At 37.6% G+C, this 26,923-nt stretch overlaps 3 protein-coding genes and 1 long non-coding RNA gene across 4 annotated transcripts in view; 2 read left to right on the top strand and 2 right to left on the bottom strand.

The window, feature by feature from the left end:
* Positions 1-2,791: 2,791 nt before the first annotated feature.
* LOC310716548 lies at positions 2,792-16,811 on the bottom strand. The gene is made up of 2 exons (XR_014530603.1): positions 16,034-16,811; positions 2,792-3,231 (listed from the first exon to the last, which is right to left on the bottom strand). It is a non-coding gene; the product is annotated as an uncharacterized lncRNA (long non-coding RNA).
* Positions 12,297-15,579, top strand: dlx6a (distal-less homeobox 6a). The gene is made up of 3 exons (XM_083523821.1): positions 12,297-14,070; positions 14,582-14,775; positions 14,968-15,579. The coding sequence occupies exons 1-3, from the start codon at positions 13,767-13,769 to the stop codon at positions 15,205-15,207; spliced, it is 738 nt and encodes a 245-aa protein (XP_083379947.1). The 5' UTR covers positions 12,297-13,766; the 3' UTR covers positions 15,208-15,579.
* Positions 16,812-19,183: 2,372 nt separating the features above from the next.
* On the bottom strand, positions 19,184-21,025 carry dlx5a (distal-less homeobox 5a). Its single transcript, XM_083523296.1, has 3 exons — positions 20,419-21,025; positions 19,857-20,041; positions 19,184-19,690 (listed from the first exon to the last, which is right to left on the bottom strand). The coding sequence occupies exons 1-3, from the start codon at positions 20,783-20,785 to the stop codon at positions 19,379-19,381; spliced, it is 864 nt and encodes a 287-aa protein (XP_083379422.1). The 5' UTR covers positions 20,786-21,025; the 3' UTR covers positions 19,184-19,378.
* A 3,735-nt stretch (positions 21,026-24,760) lies between these two features.
* The window catches only part of ago2 (argonaute RISC catalytic component 2), an 18,182-nt gene continuing 16,019 nt past the window's right edge, over positions 24,761-26,923 (top strand). Inside the window, exon 1 of the mRNA XM_083523584.1 lies at positions 24,761-25,023. Coding sequence (XP_083379710.1) covers positions 24,987-25,023 — 37 coding nt within the window. The 5' untranslated portion in view covers positions 24,761-24,986. The remainder of the gene's footprint in view (positions 25,024-26,923) is intronic.

Genomic DNA, 26,923 nt, shown 5'->3' with positions numbered 1-26,923 from the left:
ATTCTTCAATCCGATTGGTTAGGATCTAATAGAGATCTTTTTTTACATTTTGGAAATATTTTCCCATGTCAACACAGTCTGAGGTAAAACTGAACTTGTTTCTAACCACACAAGATAAATATTATGTTTATGTCATTCTTTAATAAAAAATCAATTATTATCATTGACAATTTCATGAGGCATAAGAGGAGTTTAACATTTCAGGATCTGGCGTTTGTAGGAAAATATTCAACTTCCGGTGGAAATGGCACCACACAATCCCACCCTTGATTGTTTTTATACATATTAGATAACATTACAGTGCTTTTTCATATACTACATGAATAGTTGTTGATTTTATAGTTGATGCATGACTATGTTTTGTCCACAGAGAATGCATATCTTTGACAGTTTTTACTAGCATAGCACTTCATTAACTGATATGATGTAATTCACAACAGAGATGCTAAAAATTCCATGCTGTCTTACAGTAAGCTGGAGGGTGTGTCTTGTGCAATACATTCTGTATTTTCTCATTTTTATGAGCCACAACTATAATATGCTCATTTCTGGGCTTTTTACTCCCTCACCAAAAGCTGTCTTAATTTGGTCTAAAGACTTAGTGGTGGAAAAATAAATTCTTCTCAAGGCTGTTCCTATCAGTAGCCATCAAGGAGAGCCAGAAAAGCCAATTAGTGTATGGTAATATATTATATCATGGTGTATAATATGATTTATTGTAACAATTGGCCTTATTCGAAATCTTAATTTAGCTAAAATTAGTACAGTTCAGCCTTCAAAGAAACTATGTAAAGCCCAATACATGGTTTTGTATGTGTTATAAAGGTAATATGTACACAAATCACTGAGTGCAAATAAACCTTTCAAAGTGTTGGTCATCACAGGAAACTAAATCCCAATAAACTGAGCTTCCTTCCTTTATATTACAGCATTGCATGCAACAATGCATGCAACCTTGGTGCACTTGATGACCAATCATCCATCATTTTTTTCTTCATGTTGCTAAACTGACTCCATCAGGTAGGTTTCTCCTATGCAATATTAAAAGGATCTGGTTGTTATTCTTTTCAGATGACACTCAGAAGCTTGTTTGGTCTCTTGTCTTTTTGCAGTCGAGCAGCTTGTTTTTATCAGTGCTTCCCTGCAAGTCATCTAAACCCTAAACTGATCCAGAAACCTTTTTCTTCAATATTCCCAAATATTCCTGTAACATGATATTTCTGTGTTCCCTCTACTGGCTTTCTGGGCTTGCCCAAAACTAATTTCAAACCTGCACACTTATCTACAATGCCAAAAAATGGACCTTCAAATACCTGAACTAAGCTAAACTTTTCTCCTCCCCAAAGTGTCTTCAAACCTTCAGCATTGCTCAACCTAATCTTATGACTCTTATGACTATCTTATGACTCTCCGCTGTCGTGTTGTCCAAACAGCTGATTCTTCAAAAACTAAGGACACACTTTTTTTTTTATCTGAGAAGAATCTTCAACTTTAGTGTTCTTAACTCTATCAGGATTTTAGGTCATTGATACCTTTTTAAATCTGTTTTGATGGAGATTATGGTACTGAGGATAAGGGCGTCTGCTATATATTGTAAATGACAATGTATGTCCCCAGGAAATCAGTTTTGAGCAAGTTGCTTTGTTGCCCAGCTCTTCTAAACCAAGAGACTTCAAGGTACTCATCTAACACATATTATTTAATAAAATATATGAATTATTCACTAACTGCATTGAAGTGCATGAGAAAGGTATGTTATTCTGGGCCTCAGTCAACAGTCTGGTGGTAGTGAGACTGTATTTTAATATTTACTTCACATAACCCTAAACTAGTATTGCATTGGCAAGAGTGTATACATGAAATGACACATTATAAATGTAAGTAGAAATTTGTGTTTGTTTCCATAGTGTAAGCATAGAGGACTCATACATCTTGCATAGTTATAAACTGGAGGAAAATTATACAGTATTCTTTTTTTTTTTTTTTTTTTTTGGGGGGGGGGGGGGCAGGTGAAGGAAACTAAGTCTTTGTGTTCTTTATTTTTTTGTTGATTACTATAGAACGTGAATCATGACATGCTTTACCAAACATTTATTCTGCACAGAAGCCCAGTGAGTGTATTATTGAAATGGCTGAGTTAAAAATTGCAAGGGAACATGGGTTTGTTTTGGCGTGTGTGGCTTGTTCTCTTCTCCTGTGGCTGTAGACTACTGGTCTACAGGCAGCCGTTTATTGACTGAGCCTCTTACTGTGAGAGAGGGAAGAAATGGCTTCGTATTATAACCGTATGGTGGAAAAAAATACGTTGGCAGCAGTTTTTGTACAGCACGCTTTTTTAAAGAGATGGTCCTGACCACAACTCATAAACCACACTTTATTTAGACTGGCTCGCATCCATTATTTGTTCATAGGGCTTTCTCTCTCACACAGAAATATGTTCTAGCGTTTTTCAGTGGCCTGGGGTAGGGTGGGGCGGGGGGGGGTTGTATGAGAGTCTGGATGAACTGTTGCCAGGTGTTGTTACAATGGCATACCATTAGGTGATTCCACATTGCCCTCATCAGTGGCCATATGGCAGCAAACAGGATTGGCTGTGCATTTGCAGAAATATTTGGAAATGTTTAATCTCTCAGGGGTGCAATCATCAGCTCATTATTTAATGTGCTTCAATAATAAAAAAAAATCATATAGTATCTGCTCTGCATAGTGAATAATATTACTCATTAGCATTCTGTAGTTCATGGTCATTTTATTGCTTCTCATGCGGCATGATCACACACGGCACACGGTATCTGAATGAAAAATATTTATTCAAATTGTCGATAGTATGTCCAATAACACACATATATACAATCATTCGCAATCCCAGGCAGCCAGCTTTGATTTACAAATAACCACATCAACAAGGCTTAGCAACTGTTGCCATGAGGAACGTCGTTGAACTCCACCCCTTCTGGCTCCTCAACAGAGACAACAAGGCCGTCACTCTGAAAGCTCTCTCCAGCAACGGTGATGCCAAACAGTGCCCCTGCATGACCCTCTTCTGACTGATCTCTCATTACCTTTTAATATATTCCTGCTTGTTCCTACATGGCAGTGCAGCTTGCTTGTGATGAGGAGATACACCAAGCAGCTTCATGCATCGGCACAAACAATCTGCACTTCAGTTCTCTTTAAAACGGCTCCTGATGGGCTTAGTTGGTTTTGCTTCAGCATGGATGCCTGAATTCCCTGCAATGTGATGGAGAGAGAGAGAGAGAGAAGAGAGAGAGAGAGAGAGAGAGAGAGAGAGAGAGAGAGAGAGAGAGAGAGAGAGAGAGAGAGAGAGAGAGAGAGAGAGAGAGAGAGAGAGAAATAGAGGAAAAGTGCATCAGTGTGAAACTTCTGTGACTCTAGGAGAGACTATCATTAAGCCTGTTGGCAATCATGAGAGCTGAATTTCATGCCTGCGAATGAGGAAGCCAGTGTCATCTCTAGTTCATGTTGGGAAGTGCACTGAAATGCATTCACTATTATAGACGTGTTCTGTTTGCCACGGCAGGAGGCAAACATGAGCAAGGGGGCATTGCGGGGAAACAGCACAACACAGTAAAATGAGCAAAAATACATACATTAAGACTTTTTTGTTCGGGTAGCGGAAAAAAGAAAGAAGCTGATTTCAATATAAATGGAAGTGGAAGCATGTCTTTAGATCTTCTTTGATTGTCACTTTTCAAGATGTAAAAAATACCCTGAAGCCTAGTTTTGTAGGCTTGCTCGGAAGTCAATGCTAATTTTCACCCGTTGCTAAGGCGACACACTAGGGAGCCTTGATTTCCTTCGCCTGGTCATCGGGCTTTGCTCTTTCAAAAGACTTCTCCTCAGTCAGCTCTCTGAGCCCTTGAAATATCTCTCAATGTTGAGCAATCAACAACAGAAGAACATCTCAAATCAGGCTCCCTGCAAGCAAAAAAAAAAAACAACAATGATGTACAGTATTCATTTTCACTGTTAAAAAAAAAGTCCCACTGAGTGTCTTTGAGTGGTAATTTCACTGAGTGCCATATTGTGAGTGTCAGCCATTGTGCCAGTGTCAGGGATACTTATACGAATTCATACTACAAGCAAATCAAACTTGGCACATTTCTAAGAGTTATATCATTTCTGAACTCAGTATAAGGCTCAAAAAACATCGCTGAAAAAGGCCCGCACCCAATGCAAAGTTGCCACACTGTCGCTCACAAACATATAACATTTCAAGCTGTCAGCCGCTGAGCTGAATTCACAGATGCATGCAGCTTTTTCGTAGTCTTTAAATGACCACTCTCAGTCTCCACACACACCTCTGTGATGGACACATCATGCCAGTTAACTGGCAGTGCTAAATCACAGGGGGTCTTGCCAACATGTGGTTACCTCCACAGCCCAGTACACTCATGGTGAATAACAGCAATGGGCCTATATATAAAAAAAAAAAATTATTGGAATATTCTTACTATAGTAGTTATTTGTAATAGCGGTGACAGTTTCCTGTACATGATTGCAATTTACAATTCATTATAACATTTATATATGAACAGAGTACATAAACACAAAGCAGTAAGATCTTGTACTGATTAGTTGAACCATTATTAAGGATTAACGAAACAGCAATTAAATTCTTCAGCTCATCTGTGTATTTTATAAAACATTGAGATATTAATTTTCAATTATTATGTCTTCAATGGTATTCATAGAAATACAATATTTATTTGTGACAGTTTAAAATGTTTTAGACACGTGCTAGATGTGTTCCTTGCACTGCTTTGCAATTAACCTCTTCACAAGGAGGAAAATCTCCGGAGACATTATTCGTCTCTTGTTCAAGATGCAAGTAAGTAAATAAAATGAAGGTGTGGAAAAGAGGAAAGGGGGTTTTGTGTGTGTGTGTGTGTGTGTGTGTGTGTGTGTGTGTGTGTGTGTGTGTGTGTGTGTGTGTGTGTGTGTGTGTGTGTGTGTGTGTGTTGGGGGGGGCATAAGGAACACACTAAAATGACAGGGAGTTTAGCGCTCAATCCTTTTAGCAGACCACAGACATATGAATGCGAGAGAGGGAGAGAGAGAGAGAGAAAGAGAGAGAGAGAGAGAGAGAGAGAGAGAGAGAGAGAGAGAGAGAGAGAGAGAGAGAGAGAGAGAGAGAGAGAGAGAGAGACAAGAAAGAAAGAGAGAGAGAGAGAGGGAGAGAAAGCAAGAAAAAAGTAGACAACCAATTTAGGAGTAATACAGCTAAAAACAGACAAGTGTAATTTCATCCATCTGGACAGATGTGTAAAAGTGCTCCTCAGAACATTCCCTATGATTCCCCCTGATTGATCTTCCCCCAGACTGAAACACCTATTATTAGCCACAAGCCTAATAGCACCAGGATGGCTTGCTGCTATCCCAGAGGCCAATTCTCTGGTCATTTCTCACACACCACAGCTGTAGAAACCAACCAGCAGCAAGGAGGAAGGGGGCTGTGGGGGTGGTGGTATGAATGCACGTCACTCTCAGGGAGGTGAGAGTGGGTGATGAAGCCATCATATTCAATCAATAGGCAGGATTCAAAAAAATTTTTTTTTTTTCTGGCAGACCTGATGACCTTGTTTTATCTAGGCTTTTATGCACAGTTATGAGGTGTAAATAGTTTGGTATTAAGAACTACGTGGTCTAAATATTCTAATGGACAGAAAAGGTTGCACATCTCCAATAAATGTTGAGCAGGCACCTGTGGCAGACTACAATACAAAATGTATGGGTACTTAAAGATAGTAATAGCTTATCTTTGAATGGTAGACAGCTTCAGTGACTTGATGCATCATCGGTAGCTGAAAAGTCCATTCAAGAGTGTTACTGTCAAACTGAAAGCCACCATGAAAGTTTCAATCAACACATATTAAAGATCTGCTTTATATATTTCATTGAGACCTACATATATTTCAGTAACACATATATTGTTAGAATCTACACATTTGACTATAAAACACACCCCAAAGTATAAAACTCTTCCCAAATTCAGTGTATTATTTTGGTAACATGTTGTGGAGCCCATAGAAAAGGAAGCAACTAGTCAAGGTATTCATGCACTCTTGTGAGTGACAGCTTCCCTCCCACTCCATGGTACTTCATCCATAGGTCCACAGTGTACCCTTATCAAATCCAAACTATTTTCTTCTAAAATGAAGCTCATACAATGCTTGTCCATCACAACTTCTGTGTCCAGCTTGTATAGCCTACTTATAACTAAATCCTATACACAAACACACACACACACACACACACACACACACACACACACACACACACGCCTAGAATAGCATACAAGAGCCGAAAAAACATAATATGCTGTTTTCCTCAGACCTCTGCCGATAAGCTGTTTGTTATTGCTGTGAGACATGGTTTACTTTGTGGAAAATGACTTTGCCTTGTTTTCATTATTCCTACGAACAGCCTCTCTCCTTGTATTGATTGAATAAGCGCTCTGGTGGATGCATTTCCAAGGGCAGTTATCAGTGTGATTGCCTGCTTGTGTTTTGTTTAAAACAGACACGGTCTAAAACCCTTGAATTGAAATGGCATTTACAGCTAATGAAAATAAGAGCTTCAAGTCTTTTTGTCTGAAAAGCTCTAATAAATCTAAAATTATATGGCTTATACCAGTCATCTGCTCAAATGGCCCATTTACATTGCATCATCAAATTTGGGGGCAACATTTAAACCATTGATCAATAACTTGCATTTTTTTAATATGATATCTCCCCAGAATTCTTTATGCTGCATATTTTTTGTAGTGATTATCCTATAATATATATATATATATATATATATATATATATATATATATATATATATATATATATATATATATATATATATATATATATATATATATATATAAAATGAAATTCATAAGAATTCCATCCAGTGAGCAAATTCAATTACAATGCAGTTTTCTTGTTTGTGTTATATATTGCAAACATTAAGCAAATAATCTATTACTGCCAGCATGCTCTAGTAGGTCCATAGGGAATTGAACAGACTGTAAACAGCAATTTTAAATACTGTTCAATTGCTATTATTCTCCCTGGAACTGGACCAGATTTGTAGATCTTCCCCACGGTTTCAGGGTATAACCCGAACAGAAAATACGTCTGAAAAAAAACCGTTTCTAAGGCTCATAACGTAGGCTTACTGGAATCAAACACAGCAATTTGTGTTTTTTTTTTGTTTTGTTTTTTTTACTTAATCCTTCTGGGAAGGAACTGTCATCACTCCTGCAGCATCTTTTCACTGATACGAATCTGATCCTTTATCTTTGCACATAATCACCTGGATTGTTTTTTGTTTTTTTTAATAGAGAGAGGTTCATAAGTTCATGTAGAATTCATTTTTTTGCTCTGGATTTGTGATAAGTAAGTCATGAAGAGTGGCTTGAGGAACATAAAGAACTCCTGAGAACCCTGGCAGTGGAATGAATCGAGCAGGTATGAGGCGGTCCACCAGGTGTGACTTGTTTTCTGCGCATTTTTCCGCCTCAGCTCACACGCCGCTCTTGAGTTTCAAGCGCACAATTGGGTTTTAAGCTCCTCATTGTTTCCACCGCTCCCTCACCGAGTCTCGGCAGAACGCGGACGAAGGAAACGTCTTGTTCAGTCACACGCAATTTAAGCTCATCCAACACCTTCGTGTTTGGGGGGGGGGGTCTTAATATAAAAAAAATAAAAATAAAGGCCTATACGAGTTGCATTCGTGGCCTGTGTTTACTGAAGATCAGCATGAAGACAATAAAATCAATCTGGACACAGACAGCTTTTCGAGCTCGTTTTGTTAAACGTTTTGCAAATTGCAAATAAACCCGAAATCCGTGCAATTTGTCAACACTGAGGGTTTTTTTTTTTTAGTTCTGATGCTGCAATAGTATAGTCTAAATAAGATCAAGACGCAGTTGCTGTGATAATTTCCCTTTCCTCGTTGTCAGGCCTTTCATTGGGTAATTAATGCGCTTCGAGGCTGCTTTTGTAGTTTTCAAACGAATCATTTACTATATCGAGATATGTGGCATCGAAATTGCAGTCACATTCAATAAAATACCATCCATATCCATATCAAGAATGTTCTTGTTGATAGGTGGGGAATGATGACAACATGCATTTAGACAATGCTGAATAACAATTGCAAACAGGCAACACTAATGCACTACTAATAGACTGATGCAACGCATGCAGATTGAGCCAGGCGTAATTCAGGCTAATAATGCTGTACTCTGACTGGAGTAAACCACCTGCATGTCTAAACTCTCATATGCAAAAAAAAAAAAAAAGCGTTTCCTCAGAACCTCGACATCTCCACTGAATAACAATTTAACCATGCATCTGCACCATGCAAGATCAAAGACGAATTAGCATAGTACAAAAAAACTGCATATGCAACTGCAAAATAAAATAAAATGACCAGATAAATGAATGCACAAAAAGCACTGGGGGCTTAATAGGGGGGTATTCAAATTCTTTGAGGAAACATTTTATTTTGCAAACCTAAACTGAAGAAAGGCTAAAACGTAGGTTGTATACATAGTTGTAGAATCATCAAGGGCTTATTTATACTTGTACTTCCACAGGTACTAAAAATGTTGAAAAGTACCATAGCAATGGAACAGTCTCTGGTACCTTCATTTTTAGAGATAGTTGTGAATTACTTGAATTGATTTATTTAAAATAAAAGGATACAATTCTGTTTTATTATACAGGTGTTGGGTTTGTATTTCAGTTGTTGAGATGTAGATTACTACTACTACCACTAATAATAATAATAATAATAATAATAATAATAATAATAATAATAATAATAATAATAATATTAATAATAATAATAATAATAAGAGGTAGAAGAGGTCTAATAGCTGGTATGCTTATTGTTGTTATTATTATTATTATTATTATTATTATTATTGTTGTTATTGTTATTATTATTATTATTATTATTATTGCTGGTGGTGGTGGTTATAATAATTATTAATGGAATGGTGGTTATTATTATTATTATTATTGGTGGTGGTGTTGCAAACAAACGCGTTCATTTGCTAATACTCTGCTACTGCTTTATTTGTAGAAGATGCTAAATCATGGACGTTTATGTCAATATGATCAACCCAAAATATTCAAGTTTGCATGCAACTTGAACAAAGTGTTTACTAAATTACACTTGGTGCTCGGCCACTGCGCGCCCAAACAACAATAAAGAATGTGTCTGTGATGACATGCAAACCCACTATTCACTCGGGTGTGTTCTCAAGCTGTCAAAACACACACTAGCCTGACTAACTCCTTTTAGGGACATTATACGTTACCCAGAATTGTCAACGGCTCTCCAGAGACATGCTATTTGATATAGATATTTAAGGAGATATTATATAAAATTGCCTCTATTGCTAGGGATATACATTTCTAGGAGATTGTGTATCCTACTTGAAAAAGTATATATGTTGCACTTCTTTTTAAATCAGTTTTTTATTCTGAATATTAGCGGTAAATGTTTTGATTCACTTTTTTAGGTGGAAAAAATATATATCTACCGTGCATTGTTGTTTTTCTTTTTCTTTTACACGTTTAAATCCAATCTAATAACCAATTCTGTTCATCTATTTTTTTTGTGCAATTCTCTATGAAATGTGAAAGACCATAGAGTCTAATTGGGTCGCAAATAAAGCAGAGCTTAATTGAATTCTGTGCTTTACTGATCATATGGCAAATTTATAATCAGCACAGATGCACATTAGGAGGGTGATCCATTTACAAGTGCTGCATCCAAAACCTGGGAATACAGGCGCAAACGCAAAATCATAAATTGAAAAAGGGGACTCGACTCAAGAAAAAAAAAGAAAAAAAAAAAAAGGCTATCTTTGTTTGTCGCTTTTGTTTACCACGGGATTTTTTTTTTTTTTCATTTTACTAATTCATTTCAATGGCTTTCAAACTGGAAAATGGAAATGTTGCTCTTGCCCTCTATTTTAGCAGCCGCGTCCTGGCAACAGAGCAATTTTCTATCATCAAGGATAAACGGCATCGAACAGTACATTCGGGTAAAAAAGAGCCTATGATTGCTAGCCTTCCTGTCTGTCATCTCTCTACAAAATCCTCTCCTCCAGACCTGAGCTGTGTGCTGTCAGAGCTAATAATGTCTTCTATTAAGTCGAAAAAGAGCCACAGGAAAAGAAAAAATCCCACTGTTCTCATTTGTTCGACATTCTCAAATAATAAAAGAGATTTCAATTTAATTTAGATGAAAAATTAATGCCGAGGTATGCCTTTTGTATGATGCAGTTTTGCTCTAAACATAATGCATGTAGTGTACATCTTTTTTTTTTTTTGCAAGAAAGAATTTCGTTGTTTTTTTCAGTGGGGGGAAAAAACCCAGGGGTTTGTTAAAACCGTAGAATTGATGTAAACTAGGCCTAAACACGACATTACGATTTGTTCTTGAAAAACTATGCACTAATTTACTTGCAGTGAAAAGTGATTTCATATAAACGCACCACTCTGCGCATCAGGTGCAGGCTGTCAAAGGAGAAAGAAAACGTGTCCAAAACATAGCATAGTAGTGATTTAAAATAAGGTTGCAATGCTTGTTTATTATAGATCATGTTAGACGCGGCTTCACTGAATCCTAGAAAGATGATTTGTCTCGTTTTTGTGTGATTGTCGGACTCAAGCGCGACTCCACATTAGTTGGCTTTCACGTGCGCATCTTCTCGTGTTCACTAAATACACTCGAAATATTCTAACACTCCTTGTTATACTATTCAGCTCCAAAAGTGGTCTTTAGTAATCTTATTCTGGATGCAAAGTCAGCCTTTATTTCCCCTGCAGCGCTGTGAACTCGTGCATGGTGCCATTGCAGTCATTGGGGCTGAACTCCGGAGAGGAGATGCGTAAAAAACATTTCTGATGGTTTCGACCCTCAAAACGTGTCCTAAAAAAAATCAGAAATGAACTATACGCAAACCGAATCTAGACAAGCAAATCGATGAGAGCTCCTGGACAATCCCAAGCTCGTCAATGAAGTTTTGAGCACAGTGTTAACACTTGAATTATGTGGAGAATGCAGACACACAAATGTTCACATTAGCCATAAAACACAGATGTTAGTCAAACCATTTATATTAAATGTGAATATTTATACAACAACCACAACAATAACCACAACAATAACAACAACAATAATAATAATAATAATAATAATAATAATAATAATAATAATAATAATAATAATAATGTTATTCTGTTGTTGTCGTTATTGTGGTTAATTTATTTATTATTTATACTGTTATTTTTATTTTATTATTGTTGTTATATTGCTTTTGTTGATATTTTCTACTAACAAGAGATATGGGCCTAATACCAAAACTGATCTTTGCTGCTCTTATAATCAATCAAGTGTGCAACTTTTTATTTTCATGAAAAAAAATCTATTAAACAAAAAACATATGAATCGACTTTGTTGTGACGTTCGTAAATCACCAAGGGGGTCTGAAACTAAAGCTGTGTCATACAACAGTGATTAGTGATTTTGCTGAGTGATTTTGTTAATTGGCTGCTGTTTATGAATTAGGCCAAACAGTCCTCAAATACCATACAATCTCAAATTTAACCCTGGAATATAACAAGATGTTTTAATGACGTAATTGCTGTACCGTTCACTCAATTTAAATAATACAACAAATAAAATAAATGCAAATAAATCTGTTTTATGGCTTTCTGTTGTAGCTGGAAACTGAGATTCCCCTATACACAGTATGAAAGTAACAGAAGTCGAATTGCTGTCGATAACAAAAAAATTGGATTGTTATTTAATTATTCGACGTGTGCAAAAGCATATGCACGACTATATTTAAAATATGCTATAGTTGTATATAATCTGTGCACAAAAAAAACTGTATGAGCAGTGAAATAAGATTAAAACGTTGTTTTTTTGTTAGTTTTTTTATCACCAGGGTTTGTCATTTCACAATTTTGCACAAGAGACAAAAGCAAAGGTAATGAACCGCTACGTCTCAGCCTATTACACGCCTAAAGTGCAGGCAACAAAGCAGAATTGAAAGTTTAGTTTGTACCATTCAGAGGTGATTAGAGAAAAGGCCTGCTTGCCTGCTTGTTTCCCTCTGGCGTCTTTGTAAAAAATACACCGTTATAATAAAATGCCAGCTGAAAACAAAACAATATAATTGTATATAATATTACATTTCCAGCCACTTAATTTGGTTGATATTTAAACGACATATAATGCAAGCTCGTGTCCCTTACCTCTCATAATGTCTAAAAAAAAAAAAAACTCCAGCTATGTTTTGCTGCACGCAGAAATCGGAGAAAAATCCAACAAGGCGAGCTTTCTGAACGATCATCCAGCTCCATGTCTCTGCTCGTCCTTTCTTGGAGAGTGGTTGGTTATCCAGGGCCGCTTGTGCACTTTTAAATCCCGCAAAGTAAATAACAACCCTGGCAATAATAGCAAGGTACCAAGTTCTTGTTACAGAAAGGGAGAAAATTGAAACTAAACGCTGCATTTAGACGACCATTTTTGATAAGAGGATAATTGAGGCGACACTGGCGTATAATTAGCGGATAATTTATGCTATATCTACTTTTATTCCACCTCCAAAAATAAACTTCGTCCATAATCATTACAGATGAATTGTTCACAGTTATTTTTTTTTTTATTGGGCTAATTTCAATACAGTGCGTAGCGGATAATCAAATGGGATTTGGATAGAACTGATTGTGACTCTAATTACTTTTTATCACCATTGAAAGTAAATGAACGCCATATTACCGAGTAACGTGCTGACCATAAAAATGAAAAAAGATCTGAAATGTGAATTAAGTGAGCGTCGCAGTGTGTATTTACAGCGTGGTTTTATAATGCGGACGCGATTTGCCAAACCACTAACTGCATGTGCAATTTACATACATTTTCGACTGTAACGAGCTCCTGATTGCAGCGGGGAAATGCTGTCAGTTATAGCCGGGACATCCAATGACAGAAGCTTTGGACTGTGACTTGTGCGTAATTGCGATCGTGCCAGCGCGCGTCGCGTAATTACGCAGTTAACGAGTTTATACGAAGTGTTCCGATTACTCTTCTAATAATTGATTATAATTCGCAAGGCTCTAAACGGTTGTAAAATCATAGTGGCATCTTTAAAAAAGCATTAGAATGTGGCATATACCCTGATCATAAGATCACTGGGGTCATTAATGCAACTTCATTAATGTATATAAATCCTATTATTGGGGTTCTCGCACCTCTGGATGTTTTTTTGCAAAATCATATTAACAAGGAATTGTTTTGTGTGAACATCCGAAGGGATACCCCAGCGTTATTATCTTCCTCATAGAGCAGTTAAGATAGGTTAACTCGCTGTAAAGTCTCAGCTAAGCAGAGAACTGATGACGTGAGGTTGAGTGACCAATAGGAAGGCGCTGCCCTTTGGAGACAAACCATTTTACTTGTAGTGTCTGCATCAAGTCTAGAAGCAAGGACTCAAATTTAACAGAATCCACCTTATAATCTCCTGCCTTTACTCGAGCCCACCTTTCGGCACACCGCGTGAGGAAGGGGGAAAAAAGACGGAAGGGAGGGGAAAAAAAGACATTTCGGAGTAATAAGGCAACATTCCCAAACAAGGGGGAAAGAACAGCACACACAACAGGACCCATTTGGACTTGAGAGACGGGAGGGGGGGGGGAGTAAGTACTCTCAAGGCAGAAAATTTGATGATGACCATGACTACGATGGCTGACGGTCTGGAGGCTCAGGACTCGTCAAAATCGGCTTTCATGGAGTTTGGTCAGCAGTCGCACTCGCAGCAGAGCTCTCCGTCGATGGCCGCCAGCCACTACCCGCTCCACTGCCTCCATTCCGGCTCCCACGCCCACCAGCACGACAACTCTCCGTATTCAGGCTCTAACTCGTATAACAGGTCGCTACCGTACTCGTACATGAGCCATCCACATCACAGTCCATACCTGCCGTCCTACCATAATAACGCCGCCGGCACACAGACCAGGTTAGACACAGGTAAGCGCATTTTTACATTCCTACATTCGTCGCCTATTTGTGTTCAGACATGAATAAGACCGAATTATTTTTTGCCCTTGTTTAACCCGGTTTGTGTGCGACACAAAATCAAATCTGTCAAAATCAAATATATATACGGATTTTATCGCGAATAAAATGCTTGCACGTTTGTGCGCTCGGATTTAATGCGTAATATAATCTGGAGTACTCTATTTGTCCATTGTGTGGTTCAGATGAACAAACATGAGGTTTTAATCCTTGTTTTCGTTTTTAATTATAACAACCTCTGAGCTCCTGAAAGATTTATGATGATGCATTCTGGCGATTTGGACCCCCGTCTATTTCAAACTGTAATTAGCATTCAATAAATGCAATGCGTGTATTATTAAATTATTAAAATCACTTTTTTGTCGCTTTTTTTTTTTTTTTTTGCTTTCCTGCATTTTTTACATAGCCCTTAATGAAATAAAATAAAATATTCTCCTACCAAATGCACTGTTACCCTTTCCAGAACAGCAGAAAACAACGGTGATTGAGAACGGAGAAATACGTTTCAATGGGAAAGGCAAGAAGATTCGGAAGCCCAGGACGATTTATTCCAGTTTGCAGCTTCAGGCATTAAACCATAGGTTCCAGCAAACTCAATATCTCGCCTTGCCGGAGCGAGCGGAGCTGGCGGCCTCCCTGGGGCTTACACAGACACAGGTGAGCTTTTCAATCTATTTACAAACAATAAATCCGTTTATGAATATATATATATATAACTTGATGCACACGCTGAAAATATTTTTATGCATATTTTATGGCGTTGCATTGCATTGCATTTTATTAATGCAACCTATGTGCTGCACAAATATGCATGGAATTAATTCTTTGCTGATTTGCTGTATGTTTCAGGTAAAAATCTGGTTCCAGAACAAAAGGTCGAAGTTTAAGAAGTTGCTAAAACAAGGCAGTAATCCACACGAGAGTGACCCGTTGCCGGGCTCCATCGCTCTGTCCCCGCGCTCTCCGGCCATCCCTCCCATATGGGACGTGTCTGCGTCTTCCAAGGGAGTGAACATGTCTGCCAACAGCTACATGCCAGGCTACTCACACTGGTACTCCTCGCCTCATCAGGACTCTATGCAGAGATAGGCTGCGAATCATTGGCGGTATAGGCCTCAGGACCCCCTGGTCGCTGACCCTCGTTTAGTTTTATTCTCACGCGCATTGAGAATAACAGTGACCCACACTGCCATTTGTAAAATACAAACTGAGAACATTTTTTTTTCCTGTGGGAAGTCTCATGTGAAGGATAAATAACGATCACTTTGCGTGGAGGACATTGGATCTTAACCGAATTGAAATTCGTATGGGATTGCTTCACCAAGACTTGTAAACCAAACACATCGCTCCATCACCAGCATGGGACATGAGCAGGAAGCGAAAAGAAACACTTGACGCCTTTTCAAATAATCCCATGTGTCACATTTGAAACCGAACTGAAAAAAAAAAAAAAAAAAACAACCATTGCGTTATGATTACATGTTTTTCATCCAGCAAATGGAGGCAATTTGTTTGTAAATATGTTGTCTAATTTTAGTTGTCAAATACCTTTTATGTTTTGTCATAAATCGAGTAAAAAAAGAAACATGGCTTCAAACAATGCGTCATGCCCTTGATTTTCTTTTTTTTTTTAACTTGACATCTCTTGACATTGAATGGGTGATTTCGACTTATTATTCAAAATTGTTTTTTGTTTATTTTTGTATACTATGAAAACAATTATATTGTTAACTCAATGTTGATTAAATGTTATTTTTTAGATGTAAACTATTTTTCTCCTTTTGCATAGATTTATTTTTTTAAAAAAGAAAGAAAGGAAGGGAAAAAAAAACACCACCACCCCAGTTTCGTTTTACAGGCCTGTATAATGAATAATACGGATGGTATAATCTGAAGAAGTAACAAAAAGGCTTACCATAGTTGGTCGTCTGTCATCGAGTTTTTCCTATAATATAGACCCGCATCTTGTCCATCTACTCTGTCTCAATCATTACAGTATTGACAAAATGTTTTTCCCCCTCTCTCCCTGTCTTGATGTGCGAAACGCTGAATACCATTCGCCACAGGATCGATCCCGAACAAAGCACCCAGCTGCAGTCTCGTTCAATATGAAGGAGATATTTGGGACAATTTATGGGTTTTATCCAAGTGAAGGTTTTTTTTTTCTATTCTCATAAATGCAGACATAATTAGGGTAATTTTTGATGTAGCCCGCTGATTACAGCGTTTTTACCGTCAAAGATAATTACCTGTAATTTTCTACCACTTTTAATACTGAAAGGCATCTTTATTTGGATTTGAGGTAGCAAAGACGAAACAAAAAAGACGAAATTATTCGGTTATTCATGAACAAATTGCTGACAAGGGTGAACGCTCGGGATATTATCTGAAATTACAGTGTTGAATGGGGGAGAGGAGAAGCCCCTGCAGCTGTCAAACCTGTGGATGCCCCATGCAGGCGCACAAATGGAGCTTGATTTTTTAAACACCTTTTTTTATTTTTTTTTTTGCGATCGGAGTGGATCTGCTATGGTTCATTTAGATCTCTTGCATTTAGAGAATGGAGATGCAGGCATATTGAAGGCCCTGTGCCTCCATAAAGAGGTTGGCGCGTCTTTAAGCATATTGATAAAAATAGTATTTGGAAATTATTAAGATGTTTTTTTGTATAATAAACACAGATAAAGATGTAACACACAACACACACATACACACCCAGAGAAAGTGTGACAATTAATAGAATGAGAATGGAAATAGAATGAAACAGATGAGGGTAGGACACTGTGACAAGGAGAGAGAGAGTGTGTGAGAGAGAGAGAGAGAGAGAGAGAGAGAGAGAGAGAGAGAGAGAGAGAGAGAGAGAGAGAGAGAGAGAGAGAGATTTGTATTAGAAATATAGACTGTGTGGACAAGTATCAGCACACCCCACACAGACCCCACACTTCTCCACTTCTTCCCATATCTTCTCTACAACACATGAAGATAGTGCTTACCTCCATAGCCGGTCAGATGCTGTGGTCTCAATGCGGTGCAGCTCCCACAGGGAACACGGACAGTCTGTCCCATGCACTGCTCGTGGTTGAGTAAGCAAATTCAGGTGTGAAAGCGTTTTGCACAGCCCGACACCTCTTATATATTGGCCGCAAAATTAACCGTTATTACTGTCACTGTTTAGCAATGGTGAGCCAGAAAGAAAAAAAAAAGCCTTCTGCAATCAAGAACCGAGCGCATCTTTGCAAATTATAGATAATTGTAAATGTCCAGATTATGATAATGGACCCTAATCCTGGTGGAAGTATAATTATTGTTGAGCGTTATACAGTTGAAGCTAACTGTCATTATTCATACACCATTTGCGGAGGGATTCGCTGAGTGGAAAATGGTCAGTTGGAATTTAACAAGGCTCTCGATATAATGGCATAGAAAGTAAGTGTGTTTGTGCGAGTGTGTGTGTATGTGTGTGTGTGTGTGTGTGTGTGTGTGTGTGTGTGTGTGTGTGTGTGTGTGTGTGTGTGTGTGTGTGTGTGTGTGTGTGTGTGTTTAAATGCTTTTGAGTATAATCAGGAATAAACATTATAATCCTAGTACCCAGTTTGACTTGTAAATCGTACACACCAGGAATTATTTATTTAATATTTTTATTATGATAGATTATTACACTGGATACAGTATTTAGTAATGATGGTAGTAGTAATGGTGAAGTAATATTGCTAGTGTGTGTGTGTGTGTGTGTGTGTGTGTGTGTGTGTGTGTGTGTGTGTGTGTGTGTGTGTGTGTGAGCGAGATTTGAAGGATGTGACGAGACGAGCATACAAGTGTATCTTCCCAAAATGACTGAGATTTATTGTATAATATGTATATCTCAAGATTATGGGAGACTGGTTTTTGTGCAGTATAATCGAATAACAAACGCAGGCCTGAGAATTATCAGAGGTTTAGATTATTTTTGTTTGGTTTACTTGTGTTATCGAAAACGTTCAAATCCGAGATTTTGAGAAGAAGATCTGTGAGATCTTGGAGTTGTAGCCGAAAAAGGCCCAGTCCTCACAAGCAGTGTCTTTTATATATTGTAAAAAAAAAATAAACAGGAGGATATATGCCTTTTTTTTTTTTTTGCTGTTATTATTATTATTATTATTATTATTATTATTATTATTATTATTATTATTATTATTATTATTATTATTAGTGAATCCTGAAATGTCTGAATCACCAAGGATATCCATATATAATATCTTAAATATCTACATTATTTATTCTCTAAACTTATTGTTAGAAAAAATACTTGAATTTTCGAATTACTAAATGAGCTATTATGGGTAATTAAATCGAATAAGAATTAGCTGCATTTAATTATTAGCTATAATTAGTCAACAACATTAACTAAAGTCTTTTGTACCGCTAATTAAAGTCTCATACTGGTAATAATAATAATAATAATAATAATGAAAATAATAATAATAATAATAATAATAATAATAATAATAATAATAATAATAATAATAATAATACATATTACAAATAATATGCTCCACTAACATAACCTACAAAAAAAATAAAAATTAAAATAAAAAAAAACATAAATACCGGATTGTGTTAAGAACTTGGCGCAGGAAGGAAAATGCTCAAACTTAAAATAAATAATTGCATCCTTGGGCGTCTCGACTTCCTCGATCTGGCATTGGTCTACTGCATCATTAATATAATTTATGTGATCAGGGCTCTGTCGTTTGTAATGCAACTTAAATCGTGTGCTCGTTAGAAGTCCGAGATCTCCTATCCTTTCAGCAAATAAATACCATCAATTCAGAAAAAGTGCTTCAAAAAAAAGCTCCATCAGTCAAATGTTTTTGGCGAAAGACCTATTGGACGAGGGTTGAGTTGTTGTTTTTTATCATAAATGGCCTATTTAATCAGTAGTGCAGAAATAGAAAAGACTCAAAGAGTACATTTAAAGCCAAAAAAAACAAGTAATTCCTATATTTATTGTACGTTGCTCTTATATGGCACGTCCATGTATGACAAAAGCGTTGAGGTTTCAATTTAAGGCACCATTGAGAATGTGTGGTTTCTGTAGTCCATGAAAAACATTTAATAAGTCTTCCAAATGCAAATAAATTACATGCACACATTTACACATTATACACCTTCGGGTTTTTTTTTCTGCGACTGTCAATTCAGTACATTGCATATTCTTCAGAAAAAGGGGAATTTTTTTTTAAAAACATCAGTCCGATACAACCGAGTATTAACACACATTTCAGTACAACGTTCCTGATCCGAGAGCCAGAGAGTGCTGTAATGAATTGGGCGCCTGGAGATGAGAATTCACAGGGCCGGCAGAGGAAAACCAAGAGCCGGTGTTTTCCAAAAACGAGGAGGTGGCTGTGTTGATATTTTGGGCTTGGTGGTGAGGTCTGGAAGGAGCCTGTGAGTCCCACACAGCTGGAGACTGAGGAGAGTTACACGCCATCGGGTCACTGGAACTGGGGCTGTGCTCCGGTGGAGGCAGATCCCCGTTCTTCATGATTTTCTTCAGTTTAGATCTTTTGTTCTGGAACCAGATTTTCACCTGCGAAATGCACAAAAAGGGAGACGCGATTAAGCAAAAAGACAGACAATGATAATAGAGGAAGACTAGTATGAAGGTCCGGCAAAAGTAAAAATCAGTCTAATATGCATATTATTTAATATTTCATTTAATGTTGATAATTGTGGGTGATGAGCAGTGAGCAGACCTGGGTTTGTGTGAGCCCCAGGGACGCGGCGAGCTCGGCTCTCTCCGGCAGCGCGAGGTACTGCGTGTTCTGAAAGCGCCTCTGCAAAGCCGCCAGCTGGAAACTGGAGTAAATTGTGCGCGGTTTGCGGACTTTCTTCGGTTTTCCATTGACCATTCTTATTTCTGGCTCGACAGTCTCTTTCTCTACAATAATAATAAAAAAGAAAACAGACATGAATAATAAGTCGGGAAGGAAAAAAAATCATTTCGGCATGGTTTTTAATGTTTTTTATTTTTCTTAGGGAAAAAAAGGAGCAAAAAAAATGGAGGGCGGTTGTTATAAAAAAGAGTCGATTAAAATTTTGGAATCCTACATTTTGGAAAATGAATTGCACAAATTTTCCATTTTGCTAAATCTGACGCGTTGGTAAGCATTTTTTTTTTTTTTGCGGTCGATTTGGATAAGGATTTTGCACCAAACTGCTTTAAAATAAATCGAATTAATTTTCAAATAAAAATGATATATATATATATATATATATATATATATATATATATATATACATTTGGGTAGGTGTTACCTGGCGGGCTGGGCTGTGATTGCACTCTGCTGTAGGTTCCAGGATATTGATGATGGTAAGCAGAAGTCGGGTAAGAGCCATAATCAGGGTAAGATTTTGCGGAATAGTTTCCAGCAGCAGCTCCATTGGTTCCGTGGTACTGGTACGGGTAGCTATTCAGAGGTTTCCCATACGAGCTGGAGTTGGGTGAACAGTAGCCGTGGTGAACCCCTCCGGCGGGGCTGTAGTAACCCGAATCCGTGGATGTAGACTCGGGAAGAGTGGGAGATTCCTGAGACGGGTGATGCATGGCGGCGGAGAGCTGAAACGCGTTCTGGAAATCTGTAGGCTTGAAACTAGGAATCCTTCTGTCGAATACTCCAGTCATAGCGCCGTATCCTGACTCTCTACAGACCTGAAGTTTACACTGCCATCGTGGACGTGTGTGTGTGTGTGTGTGTGTATGTGTGTTTGTGTCTGCGTGTGTGTATCCGCGCGTGCGTGAGTGTGTGAGTGTGTGTGTGTGTGTGTGTCTCTGAGTGTGTGTACCCGCGTGTGTGAGTGTGTATAAGTGCAGGCGTCGGCGTTCTCTTGAAGACTGCTCTAAATCCCGGCGCAAAGACTTGGTTAAATCCTCAACTGCACTGTTACGCACTGCAGGGAGGATCCACAATCCAGCTCCAATGGCCAAGACGCGCACACACACCAGCCACAACTCTGTAATCCTGAAAATGGACCATTTTCCAACTTAAAAAGGAGACTTTTAAGTATACATTGTTTAATAAACAATGCACTTTTTTTTTTTTTTTTTTTACTTTATTTGTGCACCAATGCAGTAAAGGAACAGCTTAAAATCTCATGGCTCTTAAGTAAATTCTCGATAAACGCTTGCGTGAGGTTTTCCAATAAAATATATATTGCAACCCCAAAAAAATAAATAAATAAAAAAACAACATTTTAAGTCTTTTTTAAAAAGCGCCATGTAGTCTTTGCCATATCTATATATCAGTCTAGTGGATATTATTCTTGCTTTGCTAGAACCGACATGACATTTTGTCAAATGCAATATAAAAAGGTTTATTCGCTGTCATTTAAGGCTCTAAAATCAAACTCAAATATATCAATTCTGCAAATATAAAACAATATACTAAATCCTCTGCTTTGTATGAGATGCCTGGATCATAAGACTTACTAACAGTGAAATAGTACCACCTTGTGGTGGGGATAAAAATAGCTCTCAATAGCAGACTCATATTAACATTAAATAATAATTAATATATATGTCCTGAATGTGAGTGATTAATTAATATAATTATGTCGCGTTAAACAATGAAATGTCTAGTTTCTATAACTGCTAACATACAAATACAAATGATTTGGTGGGCATCAAAAGAATACAAACTAAAACCAGAATAATACAGTACCAAAAAAATAAATAAAGTAAATAAATAAAAAAATAGAAATTTAACAATTAATGAAAAAAGAAAAAATTACTCTTAAAGGGGGGGAAAAAAAACATTTGTTTCAATATTGTATTGTGTCATTATTTTATTTTGCACCGTGTTGCAGCTGTGTTCAAATAAAAAAAAAAAAATTGACAAATAAAATTTTATTTTATTTTATTTTATTTGTTCAGACTACAGGCTTCTAATCATAGGGTCGGGAATAAATCATTTAAAACCTGATTTTTCCTGAAGGTAAAACATGGTGAGTTCACTGAGTACTCTTTACTTGACTAGTCTGTGTTTTTTATGCATTAGCATGTGTTTTAAAGAGTTTTGACTATGGCTTTAATTTTTAGGAACGGGTATGATTGTATGACGTCAGATGAGTCGGTTTTCCCACCCGTATACCGACTAATCCCCACCTCCTGCACCGATTGGCCGGCTGTAACCAGCCTCCTGTATTGGGATTGGTTCAGAATAACCCACCTCCATTATGTTTTCTAATCTATTAGGATCAATTTGCCAAGTAAACGCGATCCCCAAATCAATGTATTATGAATTGCTCACTGTCTTAATTTAGTTCATTTCAGTGTTCATTTTAGTGTTTATTCAATTCAGTGTTATTTATATGACACTTTTACCAGTGGACATAAAGTGGACTTTACAGAGATAAAAAGATTACAAAAATTCCTTTTTAATTAATAAATTAGTGCCTATAAATTGTTCCCTGGTAAACAAACCAGTGGTGACAGTGGCAAGGAAAAACACCCTTACATGGTATGAGAAGAAACCTTGAGAGGAACCAGACTCATCTGGGTGAAACCAAATTATTTCAATTATAGTTCCATCATTGTTGAGATGATTACCTCTTCACTGATGGTCACTTGATTAAAAAACTGTTCATGTTCAATGTTTATATTAATAACAGTCCAAATAAATGTTCATGGTTCTTGAGTTAAACCTTACATAGTAACTTCATGTAGAACCATCCCCATCTACATAAAGTGGTCTTCAAATGGAAGAGAGCTCCATCAAGCGGTATAGTGTCAGGATGAATAAGGTGAAGAAGAACTAAAAAGGATGACTGGTACCTCAGGAGCATGTTTAACTTGGCAGATAGAGAGAGAGAGAGAGAGAGAGAGAGAGAGAGAGAGAGAGAGAGAGAGAGAGAGAGAGAGAGAGAGAGATACATGGATTATTAGGTATACTTATAGTACAGTGTCCTTACAGTATGATCAGAATGCAAGTAAGGACTTGAGCAAAACTAGCTATGGCAGCAAACCTAAAGGAGGAACCAGACGACAACACAGACATGAGAGATCTCAGGGATAAAATATGCCCACAACACCACCATCAACAGACCTGAGTAAACGTGTGAGAGTGGGGGACCACAGTATCCAAGCATCCCACTTCACCAAATCACTATTATGCCACTTTGGCAAATAAAAAATAAATAAATAAGAAGAAGAAAAAATAAGAAAATAGAATATAAGAAAATAATAAGAAAAAGAAAAAGAAGAAGAAGAAGAAGAAGAAGAAGAAGAAGAAGAAAAAAAAAAAAGAAATAGAGAAAGAAACAAATGAGAAATGCATATCCATCCAGAGGTAGGTTGTTAGGATGTAGGCTGTCGAGATGAAGAAAGGGAGAGAAGCGTGTACTATTAGGACTTCTTATTTACATTTATGACATTAAGCAGGCACCCAGTTATTACAGTTATACAGCTGAGCATTTAAGGGGCCAGCAGTGGCAATTCAGTAGTGCTGGGATTTAAAATGATGACCTTTTAATCACAAGCCCAACATCATATCCACTGAGCTCTAGAACTACACGCACTTCCTTATAGTTAAGTAAACTGTGCAGTATGATCTGGGTGCAAGTAAGGACTTCGGCAAAACAAGCTTTAACAGCATAACTATAATTGAGAGCCAGTTATGTCCAAAAGTTTATCCCTTATGAGTGAGCCAGAAGCAACAAGTGACAATGAAAAACTCTTGAGATGATATAAGGAACCAGAGTCAAAAAGACACCCATCATAATCTTACTCATTCAGTATAGTTTATTACTGTTGAGGTGTGATGTTCAGTGAACTGTTCACTCTGCACTGTAGTCCCAACCACTAGGGGGCAGTAAAGAAGTAAATGCGATTTTCAATTAGCTTTTTCATGTAGCTGTACTTTACTGAAATGTTTTCATTTGGGGAGACTTTTACTTTAATTTCACTACATTTCAAAGTCAAATATCGTATTTTTCACTCGACTACATTTTAAAATCTTTGTATTTATGAGCGGATAAAAACTGGTCAAGCACAACGCAAACTGATTTGAACTGGTTTTGATTGATGGTATCTACTTATCACCAACATACAGTTCAACAGCAAGCAGAACATTTTGAGAGTAATTAATGATGGAAGAAACTCCTGACTCTAATTTTCCTCAACACCGTTGCCTTTTTTTTAGACATTTTTTCTTTTTTTAAGTTAAATGAAGGTTTTTGGCTTATGATCATTTTAATAGATATCAATCAGTGGCTGAATAATTATCATTCTATTAATAGATTGGTGTGCTAAGAGTAACATTAAGAGTCTTTTTTTTATCATAAACTGAATTGATTAAGCAAAGAGACTTGTGACATAACTGATAACAGGAACATTAAAGCCATAATAAATCATAGTACTTTGGATACTTGAGCAAATATTTTAGCTTTTTACTGAAGTAAAGTTTAAAGGGACACTTCTACTTTTACTGGAGTAACATTTACTGGAGTAACAAGGTTTGTGAATTGTGTCCAGCACTCTATCTCGAACCCACTTCAGCAAATCAACCTTACCAAAATGGCGCCGCTGTTAGCGCGGTCGCACCACCACGGCGGCCATCTTTGAAACCCAAACCGACGACAAAGGCGGGGTTTGTGCCTGAATACGGGTAGGAAATGGCTGGCTCCAGATTTGTCGAGCACACAGCGGCTCGTGTTAGTGACGGGGGATGGGAGTGGGGTTCTCTCTCGCGGGCTCGGTGTTTGATTGAACTCTCGTCTTGAAGCGTTGTTTTTTTTTTCTTCGTAAAATAATAAAAAAGAAGAAGACTAAAGAAGGCCAGGACTCTGTAGCCGGTAAAGTTAGTCCGGAAAGCGAGAGAGAGAAAAAGATGTACTCGAGCGGAGCAGCGAGCGGAGCAGTGAGCGGTGAGTAACGGCTAACAGCTAGCTAAACTGCTAGTTTAGAAATGTGTTATGCTAACTGGCGTCTCAGTAACCACTAACTGGGCTGGTGATGATGTTCACCCAGTGACCGCTCAACGGAGAATAATGTGAAATCCACCGATAACCAGTTAATTCGGTGTCATTTATGGTTTGTATGGTACCGGGCTCGGATCTGTTATTGTTAGCAAGCTAGCAAGTCTTTCAAGTGGACCATGCTAAGCAGCTAGCTTGCAAACTTGCTTGCTAGTTTTCAGGTTTATTAGCATGGGCGACCAAACGAGTCACATATTAAGAAAACTCACTAGGACTTTTGCTTGGTTGGTTAAAATCTTTCCAAAGGATCAACAGCAGTAGTTTCATTAGGATTAGTGTTTCCTCTCTTTTATTACCCAGTATCATTTCATTATCTATTACCGTCTTAACGATGAACTTATCGTAAGTGATCATTATAAGTAGGACAAAATTAATCCCTATATTATGGATGTATTGAAGTCAGGACAGGAAGGATGTTTATGAGGCCAGAAAAGACTGCTGATGTGGTTTAAGAGCCCCTGCTTCCTGCACGTACCTTACCTAAGTGTCTTGAGCATCTTAAGAGTCTTCCAGGAGATTACCTTTAGTCCCCAGCTGAACACTTGTCTTTAAACACTTGGCCTGGATTTATTAGTCTGAGACCTCACACTGTATAATGGAGATTCAAGATACAAGAGTTAATTGTCATGTGTACTGGAAACACACTGTTTCACCGTACAATGAGTTCAATACTCTCAGAATTCTCCAAGTAGCCCGTGACGTAAAATACACATTAGGAAAACAAAAGAAGTGCATGAGTTATGATGCAGTTATGGTGCAAATGCAAGAAACCTTCTCGCTCTCGTCTTATGTGCATCTACCGAAGTTCCCGCCTGTATATACAATCATGTATGTAGAAACAGTGGTGTTAATTTGCACTGTTTTTACCTTGTTATTATAGTTTAATGTGCATACATTGATTCTTCTACACAGGGTCCTTTGTTGTCAGGGTACAATTTCCCTTTGGGATTAATGATGTACTGGATCTATCTGTATATCTGAACAGAAGTGTGCGCATGTATAAAGCATGCAATAGAAACATTATACATTGGCGTGTGCCAAGTCAGATTGGTATGTGCATTTATGGCATCCAGAGTGACTTACAAAAGTGCTTTGAAGTCTCTATCAATGAATACATCAACACTCAGACTGAGGATACCATCAGCCTAAAACTGTGTAGGAAGGAATTATATCCTTTTCCCCCTTCTTATTTTGTGGATTTGTTTTGTTGCATTGTAGCTTATTTGAACGCTGGACAGACGAGAGATTAAATTTGAAACTGGAGCAGATAATAAATGCACAATCCTCGGCCCAATCTGCACGGCTTTGTTTTTCATTGATGTATTCCAAGCCGTCTTGCTGCTTGGTAGCTCATAGTAGTGTGTGGTAAGATGTTGAACTTCTGATCAGAAGGTTGTGAGTTCAACTTTCAGCACTACCAAGCTTTAACTTCTGGGACCTTGCGCAAGGCCCTTAACCCTCAACTGCACAGTTGCATACATGTGATCATTTTGTGTCGCTCTGAATAAATGCCACAAATGTAATGTGAACACATGAGGAATATATCACTGGATTTTATATCATATGAATAAAGAGGTAAAAAAAAAATGGCACAAGCCTTAACCAAACCTTACCCTTTATATCTTTCCACAATCTTGAGTTGAGTGAGTTCTGGTGAGTTTGTATGAGAGCATGTTGGATGTGGTATAGGTGGGGTTGATTGCTCGACATTCATGCTGTTTCTGTGGCATTTAGATAAGGAGTTGGGGAAAGTCTGCAGCACCGATCAGGCTAAGGCTCCAGTTTGATA

Source organism: Silurus aristotelis (assembly GCF_946808225.1).
Source record: "Silurus aristotelis genome assembly, chromosome: 21".
Lineage (NCBI taxonomy): Eukaryota > Metazoa > Chordata > Actinopteri > Siluriformes > Siluridae > Silurus > Silurus aristotelis.
This window is presented reverse-complemented; position numbering and strand designations above follow the sequence as displayed.